Below are 18,244 nucleotides of genomic sequence, written 5' to 3' on the forward strand. Positions count from 1 at the left end.
ATACTTTGAAAATACATGAATTAATTGTCTAATATTGTATGAGGGGAGGAATTACTCATGCTAATTTATTGTAGATGCATGTCCTAACCAGAGAAGCAGGCAAAAGAACCAGTCCTCTGCACTTCTTGTTTTCTGTGGGAGCAAAGAATAAAATATTTTCTCTTCCCTTTCCATGGGCTCAGTGTGCCTACAATGTTTTCATGTTGTGTTATGCTATGGGATAACTTATATATTTATTGTAGTTTTCCAGATTTCTTTAAATGAAACCATTCTACTGCTGGTTTTGCTTTAGATTTTATATTACCTTTGGTATTACATTTCAGGGAGGAAAAGTAGAGAGCTTCATTTGTCCCTTTTGAAAAAGGAGTATAAACTATTACTTCCTGTATGTTTTGCAAGATTCTGATAGTATGAAGAATTACTGAGACTATTATTTCAAGTTGAAATTAAGTCAAGTAATTTACTTACTGTCCTCTAATTGACATATAAAGGCCATGATATCTTGCCCTATAAACCACAGTGATTTGGGGTTTTTATCCCACAAAGTGAATGATTGTTTGGATACTGAGCAACTTGGCAAGGTCTCTGCTTTCCTTCCCCTCCATGCCCAAAAGATTGAAATTTGCTTCATATATGGTTAAGCTTAATCCTAAATTAATAAAACTGTTCAAAAAGGTGAATGTTCAGTCCTTGGATAGAATAAGCAATATACCTTACTATGCAGTGTTTCCTGAGGTATGTGGAAGACAAGAAAGTTACTCAGTGACTTCCACGGATATTTGATCTCAGTGCTCATTGATATCAGCCTGTGGAGCCAGCTTTTGACTGAATACATTTTTCTGTTGCCTTTTATGTGAAGTGAGATTATTTGGGTGTAGAAGATCTCTGATGAAAGTGATTTCACTTATTTTTCCTGTTCTGTTGATGGTGCTGATTTCGATTAGAAGACCGACTGCCAGCAGAACCCACAGATACTGGCTGTTCTCTGGTAGAATTTGGATAACGCTTGTGCTGCAGTCATATCTCCATTTAGAAGGTTAACTACAAACCATCGGACAGACCAGTGATGGCCCCACTGACAGCTGCCAGGCTTTGCTGCAGCTTCTAGCACCCAGCATTACTGTGTTGTGCTTGCAGCTTGCCACTGTCAGTCTTATTTGATGTCAAAATTCTTTGCTGTCACTTTCTTGGAGCATATGAGCAACTTCCTTTACTGAGCCTGAACGAGCAATTCTATAATATTTTTGACTTTGTGGAATATAAAGCTTTTGTAAAGCTTTACTGTCTGTCTTGACATAGACAAGATCGTTCAGTGCTAAGACAAGATTGTTCAGTGCATAGGTAAATTCTGTAAAACTGCACTGCATGTTTATTTGTAGTCCTAAATTCAGTAAGATTAATTCTTCGATATTCTTACAGTAGCTGGCAAAAGATTGCAGACTATCTGTCGGCAGACTTCGTATCTTCAGATGATATCATGAATATTATTGATTTAAATGAACTCTGGAGAGGAAAGATTCAGATCTGGGAAAGAAAGGTAAAATAGGTTTTAATTTATTATTGTGGTGGTTTTTTTTTAAAGCATCTGTGTACCTCATTTAAAGCATTTATTGTGCAGTGCATTTTATGCCTTAAGCCAAATTTGGTTTCAATCATGTAATTCAAAGGTAACGTGCAACATGTCTGGGTGGGTGACAGGATGAAATGATAAATGAGACCGATGCATCAAGATCTGAACTTCAGAAATCCAGATGCACCCCTCTGAAATATTTTTATTAAAACTTACTGTTCAAAATTAGATAATTTTATATCTATCACAAATCATTGTCATGTAAGTGTAAGTCATTGTTGCAAGCATATGTCTAATGTTTCTGCAAACCTGAGAGCTTTGGGACATTGTGTACATTTTCAGTGTTACTGTTTTGGATTTCCCAGTTGGTTATCTAAGTCTTGTATTTTTTCTTAGTTTTACAGTTCTAAGAAAAAATAATACTAATTAATTAAAAATAATAACACATCTAACTGGCTGAAGATAAATAATTTTTATCTCTTTTTCACACATTTGTCATCTTTTTTTTTTTTTTTTTTTTCAGTTCGGATCAGGAGTAGATTTTCCAGAATTTTGTATTAAGAGCACTTCAGCCAAGACATTCAGGACTGCAAAATTAAATTCTTGCTCTGCTGCTAAGAAAGAGTGGCAATCGAGGAACACTGATACTTTGCCAGAAGCAAGTATTGTTCTTGATGTTTCTTTGAATTTTAGAATTTGTTTTACTTTCCAGAGAAAATTAATAATTGGGGAATTCTTAGTCAGATCTGCAAGTTAAGTATAGAAGTAATGATTGGCTAAAGGATATTGAGGAATGCTTCTTTTGTACATCTGTATTGTCAAAACAGGTCCTTAAGACTTCATCTGTTTGTTCTTAAGGATACAATACCAGATTTTTTTTTTTAGTAGAAATTGAGACTTTGTTCAGTTTAATACTCAAAATAGTTAAATTATGAATTCTGTATTTATCTAACCCTTCCCACTTAATTTTAAAGGTTTGGGTATGTTTTTTTTTTTACACTCTTGCTGTTTCATGTTTTCTCCTAGCAGATAATTGATGGGAACTCCAGAATCATATGTGTTGATGGAAACAAAAATGAGAGTTATGAAAATTGGTATCAGTTTGGAGTTTGTTGTTTTCATTGTTAAAACACGGACATTTTGTATTGCATTTGTCTGTTCCTGGTAGATCATATTTTATTTTGGGTAACAATTAGAACTCATTTAATGCACATTGTTGACATTCTACAAAGTCAGATTTATTATCAAAAATTAAATACCTTCCTTTTTTAATATAATTTAGTATGATGTTGTGAAATGTTTTTGCATTCCTTTATTCCTGTTTCAGATGTTATCTGCAAGGCTAATGCCTCCAGCAAAACACTTGAGGAACTTCAGCTGACATAACATCATATGTAGTGTTATATATATATAGGTTTTAATTTGATCTCTTTTCAGGTTTTTCATTACTATGGTCCTGCGCTGGAATTTTTACAGATGGTGGTGCTTTCTGATCTACCTTCCATTTTTATATCAGATCTGGAATTTGAGCTGTATCCTTTTTTTTAAGGATCTAAACTACTACTGATAATTGTCTATAGCAGAAAGAAAAAGATCAGCATCCACCCACGCAAGTAACAGACAGATGAAGATAGGCAAGGGTTCATTCCTTTCTAGCCTGTCAAAATAGTCACAGTGATTTTTTATAACTGGATTTTTTAGTTTTGACATTTAAATAACAATGTGTTGTTGATATTTTGCACATATAATTCATCTGTTGATGTACATGCTGTTTGTGGGAAAACAAGAGAAAAATGTTTATTCTGTACAAGTTTGAAAAAAGCCTCAAGGCCTTCTAATGAAAGAATGAAGCATGCTTCAGAATTTAGGAACAATTGTCTGCAAACCGTATTTTTATTGTACAGTGGCAAATTCTGTGGCAAGATTTAGCAGAGGAGTTCTCTCTGCAGTGTGTGCTGCAGAGATCTCGAGATATATTACTATTGGTTTTTAAAAGTATGTGGTTTTGGTACTAGTCTTGGTGCACCAATAATACCTTAGAATGTATAATTTTGGGTGCTGTGATTTTGAATATATAAATATCCATTTCTGTCAGCCTATAGTACAGATGTCAGTGGAGTATTTTGTCATATAACATTTTCAAGTGTATTCACTTTTCAAGTGTATTTACCAGGAAAGGTGAGTTTTTTATGTTTTGTGGTACTGTAGTATCAAAAACTGGATGCTTGCAGTGCTTCTTTGAGATACGATTTGTAAAATAGAGGTGCATAGTTCTTTGTGAAGATGAGATTCCTTAAACTGTTTTGTTCAGGAGTCTGTCAAGAAAGAATACCGAGGAGACATCTACACTGCTTCTGGACCAGATTTCTTTTCTCTCTGGGAAGGTAAAAACTTTTTATTTCTGTATAGCAGAAAAATGAAGGTATGTATGTTGCCTATAAAAGATACAGGAATAATATTTTAAAATTTAGACTCTAAGCTTCTTCAATATTTAATACTAAAGCAAACATGGATTTCAAGGGTCCATGCTATACATACCCACTGAACAGTTTTCTCTTTATCTCAGCTGAGTTTCAGTCTTGTAAAAGATTTTCTAATTTTTTATCCTATCCTGACAGATAATTTCTGTACTATCATAATTGAGCTATTGATTTTTTTAGCAAAAGGTGGGCATATGTGTAGCTTACAAAATGTATCTAGCTACTGTGAAATGGAAAGTTTTTTTATTTTATATGGGCATGTTCTGATTTTGGATGAAAAGAGTTCATGAAACGTTTACAGTCCTGCTTTCTTCCTCCCTCCTCTGCCTTAGAATGATAGTGACATTATCATATAGCCACAGTATTAATTTGAACATGTTTTTCCTGAACATTCTAGCACCTTTACATACAAGTTAATACGTCCTGTTTAGGAAAGTTTCTTAGTGTTTATAAAATAAATCTATGCCATTCAAAACAAAACCTGCACTTTAAAAATGGTGGTACAGTTATTATGAATAACATATGTTTTTTGTTTACTGTGGAGATGATATCCCATTATCAGGCTGCATGTTTAATTTTCAGTTTGTTATTTAGGTTTTTAGTAACACTTTTTCTCCCCTGCTACTCCATTCTCCATTAACTTAGCCACAAAAGGAAAAGGTCCTTTTTCTAATGCTGTACCAAAAGTATCTTTTAAAATGGTTTTATATTGGTAAACATCCCAGGTAATCTTCATTTTACTTAAGAATACCGAACACTTGGTCATACCCTTTTTACAATTGAAGGGCTCACATTTCTACTACTTTTTTTTTAAGGAAGATGCCCAAACAGCAAAAACACATTCTCAGGTTACTTTTTAGATTCTGTACATATTGAATTGAATATATTTTGAAAATAATAATTTCTCATGGGGATTTTTTTTCAGTCTGCTACTTGAAATATTGCATGTTTGTAGGCTTTTCTAGTACCTGTAATAGCATTGCTTTATTGCTTGAGTGTTCAAATATGTCTGCAGTTTTTCTGTTAGTGCTTATTGGTCTGAGGTCTACATAGAAACATAAACATAGTCCAGTGTCTGGTTGAGGGACAAGGGTAATATGTAGGAAGGAAAAAAAAAAAAATTTTTTTCATAGGCAGGCAGAGTCACTAATGCCAACTATTATCTTTGAATTCTCTTTTCACTCTGGATACTGCTCTACAAAAATGTTTGGATTTTGGAAGTGTCTCCAGGTTATGGAGACACTTGCAATACATAGTAAATAACTTTTTTATGTATTAAATGGAAATTCAGCAGTTAATGAAATCTCAGTTGGACCAAAAAGTAAACACAATTTTTACAGCTTTTATGTCAAATGCAGTTCCATTTTGATTGATGTGAATGACAGATATGTTGAGATGTTTTTCTTCAGTTCAAGTAGATTTGAAATAATGCCAAATCAGTAGCTCAAGAATGAAATGTAAAGCAGGTTTCACTAATTGCATGTCTTATATTTTCTCTCCTTAGGTGGGAGCTTTATTTACATTGCCATGTAATGTAAGCAGTGTAGTGATCCCATCTCCTGCCCAGCTGAGCAGCAAGAAATGGAAGGAATATATGGCTAAGAAACCCAAGGTCATTTCTGGTATGTGTATTTTGTTGTGGTTATATGGCTATGTGTGTGTGTATATGTATATATATATGGTGAGTTTTTTCTGTATGTTTGGGGTTATCTTTTTAACTTCAATGAAATTAAGTCAGTGATTGTAAAATCTTCTTTGACATGAGAAGATTTAGTGAATGGAAGTTCAGCTATGCAAACTCCTGGACGAAAAATGGTAACATCAAGGCAAGCTTTGGGGAAGCACAGCGTCTCCTTTAAACCATTTTTGTGTCCTATCTGTCAGTTAAGGTCCAGTTTCCACACATCTTTCTGAGGTGATTGTAAAATCCATGGCACAGAGGTTTACTTCTGCAGGTGGAATTCCAGTCTGCTTCACTGAGGTGCTTCCCTGCTGCCTTATGCGAGGCAGACGACCTGGTTCAGGAACAGCACGGTGACCCCTTCCAGGTCACTCGGTCCATTTGCACACAACACCAATGTGATGGATGGCAAAAATGGTGTTTATTGGTGAAGAATTTGACACTTTATAACCAGGGTTCACAGTGTCACTCCCATCTGCTTTCATCACAGCTAGGTGCTATTGGCTAATTATGGGGGTCATTACCATAAACTATAGAGGAGGGGGGTGACTATCTTTCTGTTACATCCCGATACCTTCCGAGCGCTGGGCCCTAGCTCCCCACACTTCCCTTTCGTTTAAGCATTTCCAGAGGTTCTTCAGTGCACTTGCATTTAATGTCAATCTCTTCCTGTGAAAATAAAGACTATTAAGAAATACTGAATGCCTCCATACACCTGGGAGCCAGTGTGCTAAACTTGTGATTGAGAACCTGCTCCCTGTAGGGCTTCCCTGATGGCAGCTGCCTCTCATAAGCTGTGCCAGTGCTTAGAAATCTGATTCAGAAAGTGGGAGAAGGGAATCAGTGCAGAGCAAGGCTGGGGCAGATTTCTCAGTCAGCCAGTGAATGTGTCCTGCAAGTGGAGGGGTTGCACAAGCAGTGACTGTGAGGTTTGTAGGCACTTGAAAACATCAGGCTAGAAGGAACTTGATGGTAACCCAGTGCTTGAAGTACTTATCTAAGACACGATGAAGTCTTCTGGATTCTTTCTTCTTAAATAATCTCATTTATACATGGTCTAATACGTAATTAACATAGATTCCAAGGAACAATGACTATTTCTGTTGCCAGCTCAAGACAATTTTTTAAACAAGTATGCAGATGAAGATGGCTCATATTGGTGACTGATACCTTTTCAGGTTTAGAGACAGGAAAAAATTGAGAGGAATTAGGAAGATTTGTATAACAGGACAAGAAGCTTAATTATGGAATGGGTGCTGGCAATGTTGCCTTTTTCCCAACCTGTAGATGAAACTCAAGATAATTTTAGCAAGGAGGTAATAAAAAAGGGGATCTTTATTGAAGGCCTTCAGAGGCAGTTATGGAAAGATGTCCACAAAAGCCTACCCACCCCAGGGGTGAGTACATTTATAGATTTTATGAAATTAGGATAATTGATAAAAAGCACCAATTAAGGAGACAGTTCCCCCCCAGGCCAAGCCCCTTCTCTGGAGCCTCCCCTTCAGCAGTAGTTGTACTTTGTCCATGAGAATGTATCTTGAAGAGTTGTTCTTGGCCTTGGTTCCCAGGAAGAACCAAGATAGCACTGGGGCCTTGTACTTCCCGGGGCTTGGAGCACTGGAATTTGTTTTGTCTTTCTGCTTAGGGAAGGGCCATGGAAAAGTACTGGGGAAATCAGCTGTTGATACAATATGTGACAGAGTTAGAAGCATATGTGTGAAGAATATAGAGAACATAAAAAAAGAAAACAGGCAAAAGCCAAATGGCATCAGCAGTATATAGACTTAAAGTTCTCTGCATGTTTGAAAGTGGCTGAGTACAGAGGGTATAGAGCTGGTCACAGCAGCAGCATTTGTATTTATTGGAGAGATAGTAGTGATTCAGTCAAATGAGCACAAGATCCCCAGTGTCTGCAGGATATTTGTCCTGTGCTCCAGTGGAAGGGTTTTGTACAAGTATTAACTATTGTGCCATCAGTAATACACAACAGGTTCTTATTAAGCCTCTTGAGTAATATTTACTATAGGAGAAGAAGCACGACTTTCTAAATGTATTTTCTTGTTTAGTTGAAAACTGTTGATTTTTTTTAGTAGGTACTACTAATCTGACTGTACTAAGGATTTGTGAATCCTTAATCTCTTCCATCTGTGGGAAAGTATAATTCTTGGTATTGGTAGTTCTTAAACGGTAAGATTAAAATGTGACATAAAAGCTTACCCATCAGGAGTCATCTTTGAGATGTCAAGATAAACTGGAGAAGAAATATATTTCAAATGACATGGGAAACAGGAAAATATGACAACATTTCTGGAATCTTTATTGTTCTTTTTCCTTTCTCTGAATTTGTGTTGAGGTAGTCTTTTCCCTTCTGTGTCCAACTCTACATTTTCAACAAACACAGGAATATATTATTTGTCGCTTACAAAAATTTATGACACTAATCTAAATTATGATACTAATCTAATTTATGATACTAATCTCAATTCCCATAGAGTTAATTCTTGAATCAGTACTTCAAATACCTTATGAGATTAAAATATTTTACTTTTTAAATTTACTACATCAAGAGATATTCATTGTCTTGATTACTATATCTACCAAGGTGCTATAAAAAAGTTTTCTTTGTGAAAAGATAGCAGACCCATCCTTTCACTGTTACTGTCAGGTCCCACATTAATATACTTTGAAAACTGCATACTTTATGCCAGTGTTTAAAAATAGATTGTCTTTATCTTTCATCCAGGCACAAGGGTAAAGCAGGGAGTGAAGCTTTTATTAATGAATAATGCAGTGTCCTTGGGAAGAGTGTGTACAAGATTTCCTTTTCTTCTACAGTTGTATGTTCATCCACTGAACATTTACATTATTTCAATGCACATATATAAAAAGGCCTGTTTTTACCTAGCAGAACAGAAACTTCTCTTAATTGTTTCATAGTAAAAATGTAACTTTGCCAGTTAAAGGTTTGCCCGTTATTTAGCCCAATTAAAGAACTTCTCTTGGCTGCTGGTTAGTAAGATTTCTCACAGAACAGAGGAAAGCAAATGAAAGAATTTTGATGGTGGATTTTAGTTTGTTTTAAAGATGTTTTCCTGAGGGTGTTTCACAGTTATGTCCTGTTATTTGTTAAGTTCCAGAAATTGAACTGAAAGGAGAATCTTGCCGATACTATTTCTTGCTACAAGGCAATGGCTCTGGAGGATGTAAAGCAACCTTGATTCATTCAGCTGGCCAGATCAATGGGATGGCCACTCTTGCTGCAGTAAATGGAAAGCTAAAGGCAAAAGCAGAAGAAACAGAGTCAGGTAAGAGTAATCAATTATTTATTAATGAGAATCTGAATGCAGGCAAATGCTACTAAATTTCTTAAGTTCGTTTTATTCACTCCAGGCACTATTAAAAGGGAGAAAACCGGGAGGAATATTACATCTTTTATGAATCTGTCTTCTAACAATATTTTTCCAAATCCGTAAGAAAATATAATGAGAGCTTATTTATTCACAGAATTTACTGCTACTATATTTTTTAAATTGATTATGCAAAGTTATTGTCAGTCATTTCTCATAATTGAGATTAGTTGAAAATTGTTTATTGTAAAGGGACATACAGATAAAAATAATGCAAAACAAATTTGTGAAGCTTAAGGTTTAGAAAGTGTGTATTGTTGGAGTAAAGACTGACCAGCCCATGCCAAAAATCTAGGTAAATATCTTTTGAAAATCCTGTTTCACAGATGATTTAAAATAAAACCTTCAAGGCCAGTGGACAAGTTGAGTTTTGTTATTACCTTCAGTTCCTTTGCTGATGTCCATGTTACTGCAGTCTTTAGGGTATGAGCTGGCACTCCTATCCTAACTGCTCCACTAGGTAGGAGCAGGTGTGAAGCCATTTATCATGGAGTAGTTGTCATGTTACAGCTACACCTACCAGATAACTCTACTAATTCCTGTATTTGTTTCAATAACACTGGCAAAGAAAAGGAGCACAGTGACCTGCATCTTATCCACTTAATTCCTTATTATTGAAATAAATCTGTATGTGGTATGACTGACTACTCTGCCATTTATCCTAATTAAAATCCCATTAGTACAGCATCAGAAGACTGAAAGTCCTTGACCATATGCTGGGAGAAAACTTTTCTTTCCTGGTATCAAACTTAGGATCTTTTTATCTTCTTTAAGTGTTAGTCATGTTAATTGTGTTGTCATTATACTGGTTTTGTACAGAAATTCAAAAATACTGCTCAGGCATCTCTTCAACTGGAATGAATTTGTGTGGTTTTTTGATGATTACCCGTATTTGAAAGTCTGGTCATTTCCTTTGAATATGAGATTTTTTGTGTTTCCTATATTTATATCTTTTATTAAGTAATGACTCCAAAAAGAGATTTGTAATAGATTTCTCCTAATTTGAACAGACTTTCATATTTCTGACTTTATCAAGTCTCTGCCATGCTATTGTGGAGAGGAGATTGTACAGAGAGAAACAAAACTGTCTCGTCTCCAAGTGTTTGCCTTGAAGGAGTATCTCAGTAAGTAATTTGAAAGCTCTGGTCATTCTCAAACTAGTATTTAAAAAGTCTTTGTTTCAGGTTGGATGGGATGGCTCACCTCAAAAACTGAAGTTGTTTGACAACCCAAGTGTGTTGATCATTTTGTGAAGAAATAGCAGAAGTTTATTTTTAAACTTTGAAGTACATCCATGATTATCTGTCAGATAATGGAAGTTATCTGACAGATAATGAAAGAACTAGTGTTGGTGGTTGCTACAGAGAATACTCTGAATTTTTGAGCATAGCTTTGAAATAATTCTGTGCAATTCTGTGATGATTTCCCCAAAATGATTTACTGCTGCATATGCCTTCTACAAAAATAAGAATTCTTGTTTGGATTTTTCAGCTTTTTAAATTTTTATTCTTTATTTGAAAAGTCTTAAGCAGCAGAGGAACACCATGGATTGTAGATTTGTTAGATTTATCATGATGTATTGTTCATAATGATAACTTAAAAGATCATCCTCCTTAGATTTTTATGACTTTGCAGAGAAGTACATTTGAGTGTCCCCTTTTTTTTCCATCTTAAATCCATTGCATAAAGAGACTCAATTAAAAGAAAAAATGCTTCAGAAAGTTTGGCTGGCTTATTGAAAATGGCATGCTGTGGAGATAATTTAACTGTATTCTCATTACCAGAATAGCAGCTTAAATAAAATAAAATTTCTGTAAGTAGCCGTGTCTCCCACCCCGCACCCCCTGCTGACTCACAGTTATTTTCAGATTCCTGTCTGCCTCAGCCCTGAGGCTGGGCCTGCTTGGCCAGTTTTAGAGCTTGTGTTTTAGTTTCTTTTGAGTGGGTCACCCATTTCCATTAAGGGATTCAGTTGGGATTCACTGATTCACACTGGGACCTAAATCATAGAGAATTACCTGACCTTTGATATTCTGACCGAAGAGTCCAGAACAGGCTTTCAGTTATAGTGGAGCCACACCTGCTACAGCAGTGGAAACAGGTGGGTGGGAGGCTCTGCAGGCTGGAGACTTTTGCTTTTAATCTCAGCAAGTCCAGGTGTTTGTCTCTGGGGGATTCAAACCTGGATGTACTCAGAAATGCATATACCCAGAAGTTAAAGGACTGTAAAAACATGAATCATGTGTGACTTCAGCTGTTCTAACTGCTATTTTTTCAACTTTTCTTTGGAATAAACCACCCATGTCTTACTGGTACAATAGTAAATGTCAAGTTAACTTATTGTCTTACTGTGTTTGGGTGGGGATTTTCTTGTTTAATTGTTTTTTAGCAGGCTCCTGTTGTTGTTACTTGCAGATGCAGTACCTTTTATTTTTTCTTTTATAGACAGAAAGGAATTGACCAAGAAGCCTGCAGTTATTTCTACCAATGAGTTTAAAAGCTTATTAAAACTTACAAGAGAATGTTTTTTGGACCTGTACAGCACTAGTCTTCCTAAACCTGTTCTACAGAAAGTCTGCAATAAAACCAGATCATGCACTGTGACTTGTGGTAAGTATTTTTATTTACAAAATACGCTGTTTATTTTCTTTGGATGTTTTTCAATATTTTTTGGTCATCAATATTTTGCGAAAAAGAATAAAGTATTTTTACCAAAAGAGGAAAACATGGAAGGAAAAGTAAAGTAGCTTTCTAGGCTTATTTTGCAAACTGAAATTAAACTTGCAATGCCTGTTTCCTTTTTCTTTCTTGACAAAAATTTTTCCAGAAAACATTTCTGATTGCATAACGAGGTAGATTTTTATTTACATACTTTCAGAGATATGACTTGAGGAATATCTAATATAATGGACTGTATATCTATTTCTTTAAGGAAAAAGATTCTTTATTTAGAGTTATCCAATATGTACTTTTTGCAGAGCCTGATTTAATGGAGCCAAATCCATTGGAGTGGCCAGAAAGACACGTTCTTCAGAATTTAGAAAACTTTGAAAAAAACAAGCAAAAAATGAGGTAATAATAAAATACTGGAGATTTTTTTTGGAGTAGCCATTGAATTTTGCTATAGAGGAACTTTGTGTTGATAACCACTGTGTAAACCATTTTCACATATATTGATAATCTTTCAAAGAAAATAATTGCTTAAGTCTAAAACTATTTTTCTGTCAATTTCTAAAGGTGTAATTTCTTGGTATTTAAATAAGTGTTGTTTTGATTTTTATTGACTAAATGCAGCTGGAAGCTAGCTGAAAGTAGAATAGTTCTAAAACTAAATTACCAAAATGGCACTTCTAGAAAATAGTAGCCATGGTGGGAAAACATACAAAAGCTTTTCTTTCTCCCAATACACCCTAAGTAATAGAGATAATTTTGTTGTTTTTGTCAACATGTACAGTGTGTTCTAATCTGCTTGTATTTCATAGTCAGTACTTAATATCATGTATCAAGTAATTTTGAAGTCAAAGAGCCTATTGGTTTTATATTTGGAATTTATATTTAGTTATGTTTTGCCTTCAGTGCTGTTCAAATGAAACCCGTAGATCTTTGTGTCACTTAAGGCAGCCTGTAGATTTCAGTTCAGCTCTCTCTTTATATAACACTTGTCAAGGAATGTTTTGGTTGGATATTAGAAAAAGATTCTTTACCCAGGGGGTGGTTGGGCATTGAACAGGCTCCGCATGAAAGTGTCACAGCACCAGCCTGACAGAGCTCAAAAAGAGTTTGGACAGTGTTCTCAGGCACATGGTGTGGCTCTTGGGGATGGTCCTGTGCAGGGCCAGGAGTTGGACTTGATGATCCTTGTGGTCCCTTCCAACTCAGCTTGTTTTGTGATTCTGTGACTTAATGGTCTTTGGTGGTAACATTCATGCTGACAGACCTGTAGAGCCAAGTGTCCAACTGTCCTTTTCTGAGTCACTTCCGTCCCATTTCCCTCTTTCAAGTACAGTAGTTTGCCATGGCTTAGACTGGAGTTCTGCATATGATAAATTCTCACATTAGCATTCTCATGGTGGTATTCTTATTCTTATTATTACTATTGGCTTTTGTTTCTCAAACAGGCAAAGTTCTTCCTTTTAATTAGCTGTCAAAAAGCTTCCTGAAGGACCTTTCTGTTCACTGACACATAGTCAGTGTTTATTTTATTGCTCATAATCTGAACTGATTATCTTTCTTATCCTGCATCAGGATATAATGTTTTTCCTAACAGTAGAAAAGGGGAACTTTGATATACTTGATTGAAGACACTAAGAAAGAATGGAGGGTTGTATGCAGTAGTGACTTCATGGTTCCTTTCCTGTCTATTGTATATATTTTTTTAATGGGAATCAATTTTTGGTCCTAAAATAGTAAAAAGGTTTGAATAATCTTCTTCCCATGTTGTATTTCATCACCAAACTCTAAATTCTTGAAGAAATTACTTTCTTCAGTCAAATGTTAGAGAATTTACACCAATTATCATGTTCTTTATCATGAACATTTGTGTGAATGTTCTTAAAGAGCAACTTTGTTCATTTTACTTTGGTGCTAGTTTAATTTCTCCAGAGCAGAAATGATTTAATATCTTTTAAAATACCATGAGTTTATTAAAAAAAAAAAAAAAAAAAAATCTTAGACTGATCTTTCCTTGCTTCCTTTTTTCCAGAGTTCCTCTGTTTGCACATTCGTCCGAGCAGTTGCTGGGACATAGAGACAGCCAGCGGGAGTCCCTGACCCTGCTGGACGCTAAAGAGCTGCTGAAGTATTTCACCCCAGAAGGGCTGCCCGTGGGGGATCTCCAGCCACTCCAAGTTCCCAAGCGGTATGATCAGCTTGTTAAAGCCACTGAGGACCACACTCAGAGCTGATGTAGGGACATGTAAATAAGGGTGGAATGGGCGTCACAGAATGGCATAACTAGATTTGAGTTTTTAACTTGCAACATCCTTACATCACATGCCTGCCAGTGAAATCAACTGTTTTGGTCTCCCATCAGTATTGCTATTTAGTTCTTTCAGAATCCAAAATGGCTGGAGATGATGATCTTGGTCCTAGGCATTTAAACAACAAAAGAATCTCTTGAAGCACAAGTGTTACTGGTAGAGCTCTGCTAAGCTGCTGCTGCCTATGTGTCTATTTCCAAGAGAGTATTTCTAGTAAAGCAGAAGCTACTGTGGCAGAGTAATTTAACTTTTTTGATGTGATTTCTTTCAGTGGAGAGGAGTCTAGGTGAGAAGACAAAATAGGAAAAGGAAATTGCTGAGCCTGTTTAACTGTGTGTTTTTCCTGTCATGCTTTTTATGTGGTAAAGTGCTTCTTGAAGGAAACTTACGTACTCTGGTGGCTTTGCAAGTATTCATTCTTAGTGTGTCTGCTGGTAATTATTAGTATATTAACTTCTGCTTTTTCAGCAGGAAGATAGATACATGGAGTTACTGGAATAATTTTCAGGATCTGAATATCTGTTAGATTTAAGGCTAGACTCTACAGGAGTCATAGTGTTTGTAGAAGCAGAGCCTCTGCTATTTGTGCAGTGTGTCACAGACTGCTAGGTAAGCAAGACAGTCTTTGCAGTCACTGCAATTATATTTGTTGACCTTTTTAATACTGAATACTAGAAACTATGATGCAATTATTTGATATAGCCCTTGATCCTTTTTCAGACTTCATTATATGTCATAACAGTGCTTGTGAGAGGGAAAAGGTTCTGTAGTATTTTGAATTTTCTGTAGGATTTTTGAGACTTCTGTAAAATAGTTACTGAAATTTTGAAACAAAATATGTTCTGAGCAGAGAATTCAAGCAAATTAGAAAACATGCTGTAAAGATTTAGAATCTCCTACTGGGTTATTAATGAGTGCAAAAGATTTATAATTTTGAGTAAAATATTTTCCTTCTAACTAGTTGTGTGGGAAAGAAGTGAATAATTTTTCACTACAGAGATCTATTTTTTAGTCTTGATTTTTTTCAAAGCCTCCAGAGAAGCACTGTAGCAGAGAGTACCTTGAGTGTCTTGAATGATTTGCATTGATGAGTGAGGTCTGAATTTGAATCAAGTCCAGCAGAACCCTGTACACTGAGCTGCTCACTCCCCTGTCAGATGCTCTGACTAAATTCTCTGATTAAATGAGGAACTTTGCACAGTAGGTGACCAAGAGCAGTGAATACAGACCCAAGGATCTTCCTGACCAACAAAAGGATTGAAGAGATTTGAGAGAGATTGGTGAATTAAGGGCATGTTCACTTGTTTTCTGTGTTTGAGCTGAGATAGAAGTTTGATATATTACAGTTTTGGCTGACAGTCTCTCCAAATTACCATCTTGCTAGATTCAGTATCACATCTTTCCTGGATATTTTTCTCAGATTATTCCAGTGGAAATGGTGCAGAGGCAGTCTATATGAGTAAAATTTGAAGCAATGTGTAAGTTTCAGACTCTATTACATCTTGCCTTTGTCTCTTCCCTTCTTTAGAGATAAGTGTCATGGTGTGTTGAGATCTGGCAGTAAGATTGTTCTATCTGCCTTGCTATGGCTTATTCTGTTGAAATACCTTCAAACAAATACACTCATATGATTTAGCTGCAGAGAGTTACTAGCTGGAATTGAAATATCCCAGGAAACAAGCCCTTAGTTCTGAGATCTGGAAGAGATGAGTGTTGGGTGAGGCAACAACTTGAAGCCAAAGCGAAGGAATTCACTACTTACAGTGTGTGTGAAAAATGGGAGGTCACTTGCCAGTTCCTCTCAGTTCATGCTACTACTCAGGTGTCCCATTGTGACATTGTGATATTTTTCTAGTTTTAGTGGTAAATTATTTGGAGCAGTGACCTTAACTGTCTGAGAAATGTCTAAGAGCTTTTGTAACAATAATAGCTCAATAGGAATTAGTTGAATTTAAATTCTCACTTCAATACAGATTTAATTTTCCATTGATGCCTTATCCTAGAGGCTTAGCTGCAAGACATGCTGTTTTGTTCTTCCTGTGTCAAGGCATTTGTTTCTGATTTTTGGAAGTATAGTTTATCCTGACAGTAACTGGTTAAAATAGATCTTTATTTTTCTCCTTTCAGTGAAAATACATTTCTTTTGACACCAGAGCTTACTCCTAGGAAACTCAGAGCTTTGCCTTTTGAAAAAGCAGCTGGATGCTATTATCATGGACTCGAGTAAGTTTCCTGGCTTCTTTTCCCAGATTTATTTTTTATTTTCCAGGCTAGGTATAATTAGAAAAGTTTCAAGCAACATGTTAAGGGTATGTTAATTATGGTTTAAATGTCACTGGTTTAAATCTCAACATTCCTGCCTTGATGCCTGATGTTTGTAGAAACATTGAAGGTCTTCTTTTCTCAGTTGTACTGCTGTATCTATTCTGAGTGTCTCTGAAAATTTTTTCAGAACTAAAACTGGCAAGGGAATTAGGGTTCTTTGTACATATCAAGTTCCTCAGAAACACATGCTTTAAGTACATACATGGTTTCTGCTTTGGTATTTAATTGTAGACTCTTCCAGACTAATAGTCAAAAGGTTTACTGAGAGCTGCTGTGATGCTGCTACCTGTATGTTCAGGGAACCTGAAAACACCAGCAGGCAAGTGTTAGTGGTAACAATGTTCAAAAGGATCCATATAGTTAGGACTGTTAGTTAATCCCAGCCAGCCAGAAATAGTTATTTGTCAAAGCAAATAAATGGGCAAACTGTCACATAATGTGACTGTATAAAAATAGTTTAGAAAAATACAAATATTGACATTGAGGGAAAAGGAAAAAGGCTATAGAAATGCTGGAGCAGATAATTAATAATTCTCCCATATAGGCAGTCTTAGTGCAGTATATATTAAGAAATGCAGTGGATACCAAACACAGTTAGTTCAGTTTCTGTGCAAATTTCTGCTGCTTCCTAAAATCACATTTTCAAATGATCAGATTATCAGAATGTGGCTAACAATGCTGCTGGTATTTTTTTCCTATCAATTTTACAGTTTGGTTAAGCCTGTGTTTAATATCTGGTAATTTTAGCCAGGCTCTCAAGGGCAGTGAAGCATTCTTACCTCTTTTGTTACCTCCTTTTCTAAATGGTAACTGATGAGTGTTAGCCTTTTTAAATTTGTAATAAGTGATACATGAGAGGCAACTGGGTAGAAAAGAGAAATACATATGGTAGGTGTGAGAAGAAACAACTTGTTTGTTGCTATGTGGTATCTTGCTTCCCTGCATGACCTCAGCAAAGAGTGTGCCTGAGATTTAAAATTAGGCACAGCACAGCTTGTGCTGCCTCTTCTAGCAAAATATGACCACAGGGAGGCCTGGGTATTGTGGAGAGGAAGAAGATCCTGGCATGTTAATACTGCAGGGACAATGTGCTTAGCAGTATGGGAGGGAAGTAGTGAGAGGTATTTTAACAAGAGTATTGTGGTTTTGGGGCAGATGTGTTTGTTACTATGCAGTTTTCATCTGTCCAGCTGCTGTATTTATATTTGGAAGTAAAGTCTTGTCAAAAATCAAGGAGTAGTAGCAGTTATCATAGAATGGATTGTGTTGGAAGGGACCTTAAAGATCATCTAGTTGCAGCCTCCATGACATGGGTAGGAACACCAATATCTCACATCTTTTTTCCCTGAGATGCTCTTAATTAATTTTTCACTTAGCCTGTATTTGTGCTGGCATTGCCCTTACTTAGGGGCAGGACCTTGTACTTGGCCTTGTTGAACCTCATAAGGTTTGCACAGGGCCACCTCTCAAGCCTCTTGATGGGACCCCTTCCCTGGTGTTGACTGTACCACAGAGCTTGGTGTCAATGGCCAACAGCTTTGCTTTCCTGAAGTCCAGGGGTGAGCTTGTGTGCTCTCCTTGCTGCCCTGAGGGTCTCAAACTGCACTGGTTAATGGTCACTGGAGCCAAGGCTACCACATTCCCCACCACCCCCTCCTTGTTGGTGGGCACAAGGTCCAGCATAGCTCCTCACCTCACTCAGGGAAGGAGGTCACCAGTGCATTCCAGGAACTGCCTCGATTGCCTCTGCCCTGCGTATTGGCCCTCCAGCAGATTATTGGGATGGCTGAAGACATGAGGCT

General features: G+C 36.4%; 1 protein-coding gene across 1 annotated transcript in view; it reads left to right on the forward strand.

Moving 5' to 3' along the window:
• MTBP (MDM2 binding protein) overlaps positions 1-18,244 on the forward strand; it is a 31,749-nt gene that overhangs the window by 3,706 nt on the left and 9,799 nt on the right. Inside the window, exons 7-17 of the mRNA XM_058830313.1 lie at positions 1,420-1,537; positions 2,094-2,228; positions 3,008-3,102; positions 3,882-3,954; positions 5,555-5,672; positions 8,863-9,036; positions 10,149-10,262; positions 11,584-11,748; positions 12,117-12,210; positions 13,841-13,996; positions 16,245-16,340. Of these exons, the coding sequence (XP_058686296.1) occupies positions 1,420-1,537; positions 2,094-2,228; positions 3,008-3,102; positions 3,882-3,954; positions 5,555-5,672; positions 8,863-9,036; positions 10,149-10,262; positions 11,584-11,748; positions 12,117-12,210; positions 13,841-13,996; positions 16,245-16,340 (1,338 nt within the window). The remainder of the gene's footprint in view (positions 1-1,419; positions 1,538-2,093; positions 2,229-3,007; positions 3,103-3,881; positions 3,955-5,554; positions 5,673-8,862; positions 9,037-10,148; positions 10,263-11,583; positions 11,749-12,116; positions 12,211-13,840; positions 13,997-16,244; positions 16,341-18,244) is intronic.

This window comes from Poecile atricapillus, chromosome 2 (assembly GCF_030490865.1).
Source record: "Poecile atricapillus isolate bPoeAtr1 chromosome 2, bPoeAtr1.hap1, whole genome shotgun sequence".
NCBI lineage: Eukaryota > Metazoa > Chordata > Aves > Passeriformes > Paridae > Poecile > Poecile atricapillus.